This window comes from Anarrhichthys ocellatus, unplaced genomic scaffold, assembly GCF_004355925.1.
Source record: "Anarrhichthys ocellatus isolate YVR2014 unplaced genomic scaffold, GSC_Weel_1.0 scaffold25, whole genome shotgun sequence".
Lineage (NCBI taxonomy): Eukaryota > Metazoa > Chordata > Actinopteri > Perciformes > Anarhichadidae > Anarrhichthys > Anarrhichthys ocellatus.
Genome location: NW_022280055.1, coordinates 2,085,601 through 2,096,882, shown reverse-complemented (window position 1 = coordinate 2,096,882; position 11,282 = coordinate 2,085,601). Strand labels below are relative to the sequence as shown.

The 11,282-nt window shown below is 39.4% G+C and overlaps 1 protein-coding gene across 2 annotated transcripts; it reads right to left on the bottom strand.

The window, feature by feature from the left end:
* Positions 1–4,285, bottom strand: katnbl1 (katanin p80 subunit B-like 1). 2 transcript variants are annotated; one of them, XM_031861659.1, is made up of 10 exons: positions 4,141–4,285; positions 3,476–3,601; positions 3,294–3,331; positions 2,806–3,088; positions 2,562–2,677; positions 2,413–2,463; positions 1,967–2,056; positions 1,645–1,749; positions 1,279–1,372; positions 1–146 (listed from the first exon to the last, which is right to left on the bottom strand). In XM_031861659.1, exons 2-10 carry the CDS (start codon positions 3,482–3,484, stop codon positions 114–116), a joined length of 819 nt encoding a protein of 272 aa, XP_031717519.1. In that variant the 5' UTR covers positions 3,485–3,601; positions 4,141–4,285; the 3' UTR covers positions 1–113. The 2 variants fall into 2 exon arrangements, with proteins under 2 accessions (XP_031717519.1, XP_031717518.1); XM_031861658.1 differs by lacking the exons at positions 3,294–3,331; positions 3,476–3,601; positions 4,141–4,285 and having other exon boundaries at positions 2,806–3,286.
* Between the last annotated feature and the right edge of the window lie 6,997 nt (positions 4,286–11,282).

The window sequence follows — 11,282 nt, the reverse complement described above, 5'->3', positions numbered from 1 at the left end:
GAGTTTAAGTGGCCGAATGAACCAGTCCCTTTCTCTGGCGTCATTGTCAGTTGAAAACACAGCCATGATCTGGCAGTAGTGGTCACATCCTCAGGGAGCTACAATGACAAGCGTCAGGGCAGCTGCGATAGATAAGACTCGATGGCCTGCAACGTGAAGAGGAGACAGTACATAAGTTGTTGTAACAGCCAGTGGAACAGTACTCTGCACACATTACACTAATCTTTGTTTCACATTGTATCAACTGTTAAAACCATCCATGAATTCCCCATTACAAACATGACAACATACTGGATTACTTATTTATAGAACACCGACTTTAAAAATGTGAAGTTGATTTGGCTTTCTGCAACTAATACTTGTTAAAACATCATATGAAATGGCAGGAGGAAGCAGGAAGTGAAGATGGAAACAAATTCAACTCAGACAAAAGCTAGTCAGCTTATGGTTTTTTTTTTCTAGGATGGGAGTGGTTGACTGTGTCCACCCAAAATCAACAGAGGGTGGAAACAAACAAAAGGAGCTTGTGACACAATGTTCATCTCAAACCGTTTACAATTAATTTAGTTTTGCCAACTACAGGAAAACAAAGTGTGTTGCTTTTGCTAAAAATGAAATAAAATAGAACTTTTTATGAAACCTTCAAACAAGTAACCCAGACAAAGCACATTGTACTTAACATCTGTTCACTGTGGAGCTTTTTATAATGCTGGATAGTTAAATGAATAATGCATCAGGGTTTAATTGTTACATTTAGTGAGTCAAATATGAATCTGCAACGTTATCCATAACATTTCTCTGTCACGTAAATGTAGTACGAAAATGTTTTCCATTAAAGTAGTACATAGAAAGTAGCTTGCATATCTTTCAAATGCTTTGGGGGCCTTTTGTAAGTTATTCCAGAGTACAATGTATTAGAATAGTAACATATTTCGGTATCTTTCATATCTAAACATATTAAATCTATAGCTGTTTGGGGCCACAGGCCCAGGGTGCCCACCTCGGTTAACAGTAAAGTCTGTCCCTGATGTTTTATCCTGAACCAGAGTGTTTCTAACCATGAGTAGTAGGAACTTGGGTGTGTGTGACCCAACTCTGTCATGGCAGCTGTATTGCTCAGGACCCAAGGAAGCAAAGTGTTGAGTGTTAAGTTGTTCGTATGAGTGGTTCTCTAGAAAGCAGCAACACCACAGGCCGAGCATTCAGCCCGTTCTGAACGGGCGCTGCACGCGTCATAACAGAAATCCCCGGTACGTACTAACGTGTCACACTTCTCACCTTTGCCAGTTCTCCCGTAGATCCTGGAACCAAACATAACCGGGCCCCTTCCTTCCACAAGTCCTTCAGCCTCTGCTTCATGACTTCAATATTCCTGCAATAAACACACAGACATGACCATTGCATTATGTGGTGAGTGCACACAGAACCCATAGTAAGTGACCGTAGTGATCTTTATCTCCTCTTCAGTTTCTACTGTGCTGATTAGCAGCATTTCCAGTGATGTATTGTACATCAGTAGAACTGTTTTGTCATTGTCAAAGATTTGTATAGAATCAAAACCTTGGAAAAAGAAGCAGAGTTTCAAAATATATAAATTGGTTGTGTCATGAAGTGTTGGGTTGTATTTAAGCCGGCACTGCCCACCTGTCTTCTGAAGAACTGTCCCGCAGTCTTTTCTCATTCTTAGAAAGTTCTGGCCACCATTTCCTGATGACGGACTGAACCCAGTGTAAACCCACCATAATGTTCCTGTAAAACAAAATTAGTCAAATCATAATGTTAAAACATATCTGTTAAACTTCTCCAGGTCACAAGTCAAAGAGATTTCATGACTCATCCAAGAGGCTTCATCAGTTCTCACTTCAGTTTATTGGTTATTCGTCTCACCGGCTGAAGTATCTTGATTGAATAGAAAATTGTCTTCAAGACTAAAACAGTAAACACTTTTTCGCTCGGTGACACTTACTCTTCATATTTACTGGCAAGAATCACTTTCACAAGGGGCATTAGGTCAACGCAGCAGCCAAGTGACAAACATGGTGCTTCAGTTTGAAGGCTGACGGGAAAAAAAAAAGAAGAAAGAAAACACAAGATTAAAGAAAGTGAGCCGATTGTCAGTAATGTAAGCAGGCACAGAAAAATACATTTATTTGTATTATAACAATATAATTCCAAAAAATATGATTTAGATTAAGTTGCTTGAAGCTAAAAGAAGAACTGTGAGACGTGAATTTGGGCTAGGAACAACCATGCTGCACATTTTTCACTTCTTTCGGTCGTTCAACAGACTTTTAGATTCATCGAGAAAAGGTGGATTAATCAAAACAATTAGTTGCATCCATAATGATGCTACATGATCTTGTTTAATACAGCCAAATCATTTAAAAATGAACATGTGAAGATGAGACTCACTTATTTGTTAAGACAGGTAAGCAGTCAAGCAGCACCCCCGTGTCTTCAATTCTGTAAAAACCAACAAATGATTAAAGATGAAGCATGTTATGCGATTGAGGAATTTACAATAAACTACAATAAGGCAGTATTAGCTGTCACTGATTTACCGTATTAAGTAGGCCACTAATTCGCTAGCATTTCGTCGCCATAGTGTTTGGGCTACTTTTAGTCGGAGGTTCCTTCCAAAAAGGACGTGAGTCATGGCTTCATGGTCCTTTGATAGCTGTACGTAAAAGACAAACAATGCACAAAGGGAAATCAGTCTGCAAAAGTGTTGCAAATGTTATGAACCCCGAGAAATAATCAGTTCTATTGTTTTCTTGAGCAGAGCATCAGTTTTTTGTATCTCACCTCAGTGAAGTCTCTGTACTTGGAGCTGGCCCCTGCCATCTTGGAGGCCTCTGCAGAGTTTACAGGGAGCCCGCAGTTGTCATTGTGGTGCATGCCCCGCACATCATCGGTGCACGTCAGCTCATTTTCTTTGTTGGCCATGCCGGGTTCACGGGCACGGCCTACATCTGATGTTTTGCGGTGCAGCTTTAAGCCCACCTCCACCAACGGACAACCCTTCCTCTTGCAAGATGACAATCGCTTTGCTTTGGATGGGCTCTGTACTCCGTAGTGGACTGGAAATCTGCCGAGAGCAAAGTCGTCATGGACCAGAGGCAAAGCTGTCATAGTTTGGAAAAACATTAAATTCATAGCCACAGACAAGGTGATAATGGGTAAGGAAAGGGGCCTTTAATGGTCCAGTGACTGAGAGGGAATATCTGTGGGACACAGAGCGAGTGAGTGATCATATTTAAGATGAACCCCACAGGTGTGGATCAGAGACTCACCTTTCTTTATCTAATTCTTCCTTATTTATAATATCCACCTAAAACGAAAGGATAGGGGATGAAGCCACTACTACAACATCTACTTCTACAACACCACTGAACTGTACTTCACAGTCACAAGGTTTTAAGAAACATCATTGTTTACACAATAAGACGTGGGATTTGCCCTCACATCTCCATACCTGCTTCATGTTCTTTTCAGGAGAAAAATGCAGGCAGGATTGCAGAAAGCCATATGGATTTATTCTGGTTGATCTTTAGGACTTCTCGTTGCCGGACATGCTTACCAGCTTCCACAATACGAGACACTGTTGGGGAAACAGAAGAGACAACTCAGGAGTTTCAAGAGCCAAAGTCACTTTGTGGCACAAACAGGTTGGCTTCCTTCAATTTAACATGCAGCAGTGTGATTCAATAAGATTAAAAACAGATATTCAAATTAGCTAGCTAGATAAACAAGACAAAAACGCTATATTTGAGTTACAAAGGCGTTGGCTGCTGCGATACAAGCATTAACTCGAGTTAGGTGAGCTACAACAAACGTTACAAACCTTCTGTGTTCATTAAAGTTTAAGTAGTAGGCTTTATGTCTAATAAAGGAGAGCATTCGCTTACGTTCATTAGCTGAGAGTTAGCTTATGCTGCTAGCTAGTTAGCCTAGAACTAGTAGTTAGCTTTAACGGTTAGCGTTTAGCTCAACTATCAAGGATACACGGAGACGGTGAAAGTAACGAGCTGGGCCGCTAATGCGAGCTAGCTGGCTAGTTAGCCTTTCAACTCAGGGAACATATGGCTTCACAAACTGCAGTTTATCTCCACCATTTAAACAGTACGGTTTTAAACAAACCTGTTCATTTTGTTGAGACGCATTGGGTCTCCTCAGGTGTGTAAATCCAAAACGTGAAACAACTGGTAAAACTCCAGAGCACTCTTCTCTGTGTAGGTCCCGCTAGCGTTTCAGAGTTGTATCATTCAAATGAATACACCGCCGCCTGTGCTGTGTGTGGGGATTGTGGGATAGATTTTGGCAAAGAAAAGCTGGATATTTAGCGACGACTGCTGGACATTACGAAACACGTTTTAAATCCAAGTGCGCCATGGCGCCACCCAGTGGCAGGAAGGCTGTAATGCAGAAAGGCATGCTACGTTTTCTCTACCCTCCAGGTGTCAAACAATATTTTAATTCGTGAAGGCTGACAGTCTTCAGTGGAGAGGGAGAAGTATTCACAGTACTAATACCACACTGTGAAAATACTCCACTACAAGTTCTGCATTCAAAGCCTTACTTAATTAAAATGATGTATCAACAAAATGTTCAGTAGACTATCAAAAGGTGATAAATTATGTTTTGGGATCAATATGACTGCTCCATTAATGTTTCTCATACACGTTGCATTTTACCGCAGTCGATCTTCAAAGTTATGCTAATTTTAACTACTACTGCTCATCCTACAGTTTATATAAAAAAAACATTCAAATTGAAAATGACCAACTTTGGAGGCGCATGTTTTTCACTGGGCAGGAAAGGTATGAGGAATTGTAATCTGGCAAGTATCTAGTGCTGTTCAACAAATGTAGTGGAGTAAAAAGTACAACATTTCCCTCTGAGATGTGATGCCGTCTCCACTCAGCCCTCACACATCTTGAAAATAACAACTTCGACATCACAGTGTTGTTTGTTGATTTCAGCTCAGCATTCATCATCAATCTCCCCCATGACACTGATTGGTGCATCTTTGGGCTTGAGTACCTCACTCTGGCACTGGTTATTAGACGCCCTCACAAACAGACCTGAGGCAGTTTCAGATTGGCAGCACCTCCTCCTCTGGAGTGGTGTGCTTAGCCCCCTGCTATGCACGCTGTACTCCCACAACAGCTATTCCCAACATGAAGAGAACTCTGTTGTGAAGTTTGCAGGTGACAATTTTATTGGGAAAAAAGGAGGCAAAGAAACACACCCCTGTCTACATCAATGGAGCACAAACAATCGGATTCCTTCATGTGGCCTCTTGTGTCAGTGGATATCTTCTGTTCTTTAATTCAACTTAATATGATCTTAGAAGAACTAAGATCCTATTCAGATTTTAGAGCTGCAATGATTAGTTCATTAATCATTTTGAGTGATTTTCTTTTTTCAGATTTGATTAGATAATCTAACCAGAAGTGCAAAAAGCAGTTTAGTGCAGAGTAATGTACATATGGTGGTAATATAAATAATAGTAAGAAGTAGATGAATACACTAAGATACAGCAGCAGCAGTTATATTAGGCAGTGCAGGTACATACTGCATAAAAGGTTTCAGAATTGACCAAGAATATGCCAGTCACCTTTTTGTTTTTTTCTTTGTTTTCTTCTTTAAAAACTCTTCAGAGATTAATTAAACAAATATTGAAAAACTACTGTTTATTTTTACACTCCTGATTGACTTGCCCCTTAAACGGCAGCAGAACATGTATGAAAGTTGAAAAACATATATTGTCTGGAGTCTGGACAGTATATATGAACTCCTGTTGAAGGTTGTTTAGACCAAAACATTGTGTCAAATGAATATGAAATAAACCACCAATAAGCAGGACAGTGTTGTGGAGTAGAGAATTATAATGTGACATTAACATTTAGTTTGAAGTGAGCTCGAGCCTAACTGCCTTTTTAACTATACAACTGCATTCGCTTGTTTATTGTGAGACGCACAGAATTGAATTTCTGCTGTTGACAAAGTTTTTCCGTACAGATCATTCATATTTTTTAAGTCTCCCAATTGAATGATCCAATATTCCTTAAAAAGGAAACAGAAGTTACACAACAGATCAAGTGCAGAGCCATGGCAAGATGATGCTTTCAGCATCCCACCTTCGATGTGGTCTGGTTTAAACGTCTTTTCTTTATTTAGTCATAAACTTCTCTTTTACAGCAGGGCCTTGAGCAGAGTTTAAATTGCGGACAGATATTGGCAGAGCTTATGAATTTATCCGAGCACTGTTTCTCAAAAGTGAGTTCAATCTGCTGTGGGCAGTATTTTGTTTTGGAAATATTTAGGCAGGTCTATTTGCAGCTTTCTGACTCCTGACGAGACCCACCTGCTCCGCCACGCTCTCTCTCTCAAAATAGATCACCAACAGATTTTTTCTTGTGCAAATCTGCTAACAATTTGAAGCAAGAGCATACACACATCACAGAAATACCAGTGAAAATAGTTTTCTTCTCACTTACACATTGCATCAGGTGATCATGGGACAGAAGATTCATTTTATGTAGGTTGTGGGAACTTTGTAAGCTTTTTCTCTCTTTAAATAATCATTATCTCAGCCAATAAACTAGCAAGAGATGATTATATCTTAAAGTAAAAATTTGCATTTTGGGATATAAGCTAATTTACTTTCTTCAGCAGTCAGGTATAGCTTAGCTTAGCACAAAGACTTGTAACAGGGGGAAACTGCTAGCTTTGTTCTGTCCACAGGTAACACAAACTAATCAACAAGTTAGATCTTGTTTGTAAAATCTGTACAGAAAGTGTAAAAATGACAATTTGCGGTCTTTAGGGAAGTGTCTATGTTTTTGGCTTTGGCAAGAAATAGTCCGGCACACACACCCTGCAAAAAACCCACAAAATGTCATTTTTACACAAGATAAAACATGTTACTTACTGAGTTTTAGAGGTGCTGGTAGGCATGTTTTGTCGACTTTGTAATGAGCCAGGCTAGCTGTTTCCCCCAGTTTCTAATCTCTATGCTAAGCTAAGCTAACCAGTGTCTTGTTGCTGCTACATAGTTGTCGTAGAGATGTGATAGTGGCATCGGTCTTCTCAAATCATTCTCAGCGCATTTCCCAAAAATGTCACACTAATGCTTTAAGGTGATCATGGGGCTGTACTCCCTAAATGTTGGAGCTTTGAAGAGATTCAACTATAGACTCATATACAACTCATATCATCTTCAATCAAGTTCTTCAATGAGTGAATATGGCTGCTGCACACCCTTGATCCTGCACTTTTTTTTGATGATTCATTTCACATTATTTTTGATTTCACGAGGCTGAGGGAGTGATCTCTGGCTGCTCTGTTATGTTACAAAGGAGTAACATTTCCTGGCACGTTTTAGGTAGACGGGAAACCTTAGCGGGCAACGTAAATGCCAAAAAATACAAAGCAATATCAATTCTGTGTGATTGCCTTCGTCGCCTTATGATGAAGCGTTTCTATCCTGATGGAAGTGGAATGTTCTCAGGGTGATATTGTCTTTTCAGGCTGGGAGTGGTCATTGAGAGGGAAGATGAAAATGAAAACAATGTGAATCACTTCTACTCAATTCAGCATCTTGTAGTGGCAATGGAAACAGAACGCTTCACAATTACAAGCCAACCACTGAAAAATAGAATTTCCTAAAAAGTACATTGGTGTTAATGCAATTGTGAAACTTGCAGAATCTATGCCATAGCACAGAGAAGGTGCCCATAGTGGTCCAACACACTATTCAAAGAATTCATAAATGAAAATGTCTGGTGGCTGTTTTTGTTTAATTCCAAGAATCAGAGCGCAGCTGCATGTACCAACCCAAACATACCAATTCTTATATTAAAATAAACCAAAGTAAGATCAATTCAAATCATCGTACTGTTGATGTACATGAACAACATCCAAACTAAATGTTCCAGTCCTTTGATGGAAGCGTAATTCGATTTTTGTAAATCCTTGGTAAATTGTGTCGGGCAGTGGCAGTCTAGAATCTCAATCACATTCAAGCCGCCTTCAAATGCTGTGGATTTTTGAGACTACACTGCTTCTACAGGCACAAAACATTCAGACTCCAAAAACAAGATTGGTCTGGAGTGAGATGATACAATCTAATGTGGTCACAAAAATGGCATCATCTTCGTTGTGCTGTGGTTTAGCTACCGTACCGTACACAGTCTCAGAGTCTACAGCCTTGCTTTGAGCTAAATGCTACTGTCAGAATGCTAACATGCGCACAATAACAATGCTAACATGCTAATGCTAAGCGGTGTTACCAGTGGGAAACTATAACAAATGACATGGTAATTAATACAGCCAAAGACTGTGGCTCAAGGTAATTAAACCAACATTTTAAGGATGTAATACTTTGATGTCCATGTTTTTTTTTAAAACTCTCACGCCACCAACATTGCAATCATAAAAAACTCTTGACTTGTCTGATGATGTAAACTCTTTCCCGTCTCTACCGTGCATCCCACATGACACGGCATTAGAAAGCAGCACTATTGCATTAGATGTGCAGGTGTTCATAATATTGAGTCTACCCCTTGTATACTTCACAGTGCTGCTTCTGTGACGTACAGCAGTCTCGAAGGCATATGTTAATCATTACAGAGTGCATCATTTTGCTTTGAAACAAATTAGCATACAGATGTTTCAGCTTGAAATTGAGGCAGATTTAATTATGGTGACTGACTAATGCAATTTCAGTTCAACCCTCAGCTGCGTAGAAGGGCATGCCTTCTGTATTTGAGAGTAGAAACATATGCATAAGAATATAAAAGGTCTTATATCCATAGACTAGAAGTAAATTCTAATAGGCCTATGCACATTCAAAACATTAGTCATACTTTATGGTGCATTTGAGATGGATTATTAATATAATATATATATATATATTAATATTAATATCTGTCCAAGTTGTAAACAAATTATACAACACAAAAATATTTACTGGAGCCAAAATACTAACTGTACAGAGGGTACAGTTAGATAACTTGCTGATAACTACTGAATATGTTAATGTAATACATATGTATACTGTGCAGTGTGTTTGATGCATTGAAACTAATCCTATATATATATCAGCTCACTAAAACATTGAGAAGTCACAGACTGTGTTAATTTCAGTCATCCGGGCCTTTTTGTAAACATATTTCCTCTTAAAAAGTAAACATGAACCGATAAATCTGCATTTCTCAGACAAAAGCAACCACCCACAAAGTCAGTAAGAGTATTAGGAGATTTACATTAGCGAGGTATGATTAATATGACAAGGTTTCCTGCAGATGAGAACAGAGTGCTTGTTAGAGTCTGCGGGAGTTAAAAATTTAAGCTGGAATTACTCTGAGGTGAAAGGAAAATTCTCTTCATATTCATAAAAGGTTAAGTCTCTTGTAGCAGGATGTGCTTATTGCTAAGAAGCAGCATGACTTGCGGTGAAAGAAAACCTTTTGTTTGCAGTGAAACAGGAATGAAACTGTGTTATTCAGCCAAATGTTTTTTTTTTTACAAGCTAAAGGACAAAATAAATCCAATCCAGCCCATGAGCTGGTCCAACTTTCAGGGGGTCTGGCATGAGATCAAGAGCTCTTGCTAACTCTTTAGCATACAGCATGCTTATTAAAAACCACATAGAATCATCACAAAAGTGTTGAAGTGGAAGGAATAGGGATTTTGATATATATCCAGTGAAACATCTCCAAGATGGATTGGCACAAAGTTTGATACAGACGGGTTCCCAGGCAATGAATCCTCATGACTTTTAAGAATCTTCATATTTTTCCTCTTGTGCCGCCATGACGTTGACATTTGTGACTTGGATTGGATTGGATTTACTGTCATTCAATTTGGGACATTTACCCCTCAGGATACATTGTTATAACTTGGGAGATCGCTTTTCATTTAGAACTGACATCTGGGTAGTATTTGGATTTGTCCAATTCATTGATTTATGACCAACTACCTGCAAAAACAAATGGCATTCCCCTCAGCCTCAGGTGTACCTTGTGTTTGATGCTTATTACCACATCAGCAAAGTCAGCTCAACACTCTCAATCTTTTTCATTTATTAAAGTAACCCATCAAATGCTGTTGTGTACTTTATTACAGTAATAACTCATCAGTCATTAAAGCTGGTTAACTGACTGCTTTGAGTTTCCTGCAGGTCAAAGTCCTGCCATACAACCAGATGTTTGATCTAAAGTCAACATAAAGTGCTTTACAAAGTGTGAAACAGCGTGGAAGCCATTAACTAGTTGAAGCGCAGAGCTCCTTCCCCTACAACAAATAAGAAAAATAATCTGCTACTTTCTTTTATCAAGAGAGGGAGAGGACACGGTATTGAAGACCAATCAACTTTGGTCCCTAATCTGTCTTTTCCTGCCCCCCCCCACCTCCCCTTTATAAAAGCCCTCAGATCAGGGAGTGAAAAAGCTCTGGCCTGTTGCCATTGAATTTACTTGTAGCCACTAGAGCTTAATGTGGGTAATTGTGTTGACATTATGTAAGACTGCTTTGAGAGGTGCTTCACACACAGCATCTCTGTTCTCAGGGCGGCTCTCTGCCACGATGAATGATTTTGAGGTCCTCGTCCACCGACCGCAAACCAAATAAAATCAAAGGGATGGCAAAGATGTCAGGAAGGGAGAGGTGGCAGCGATTTTAGCATTCCTGTCATATGATTCAGGAACAGATGCCCAGGATTTCTCAAACCAAGCTAGTGTTTTGACTCATAATTCCTGGGGTATAATTCTCTGGGGAATTGTCGACTAACCCCCCTCAGCCTCTACATAGGAGTCCATATTTACATCGTCCTCTACAGATCTTTAAAGGTATGATGTACTTCTTCTCACGGGGCAGCACAACAACCTTCCACAGAGGACCAGCAGGAGACATGCTTATATGAGTTAACTACAGTGAGGACATCTAACATGCATCGGCTGACTGTAGGAATATTTCCATACTTTGTTAAATAATCGAGGCCTTCAGGGAGTTGTTTACATTCAGATTTTATCTCACAAATTTCAAGCAGCATCGTTCGCTTTTTAAGCATTCCCCCATCCTCTGTGTTTTGTTTCCTAATGGCAAGGAAGAGCTATTGTTTGGGAAAGAAAAATAAGTTGGCACACTGTAATGTTCTGAGATCTGCACACAATTGTTTTTTTTTTTGTTCGATTTATTCAAAAATGTATTTTACATTTGCTTATTAAATACAAAGACTGTCCACAGTCAGTCATTTCAACCAACCACAATCATTT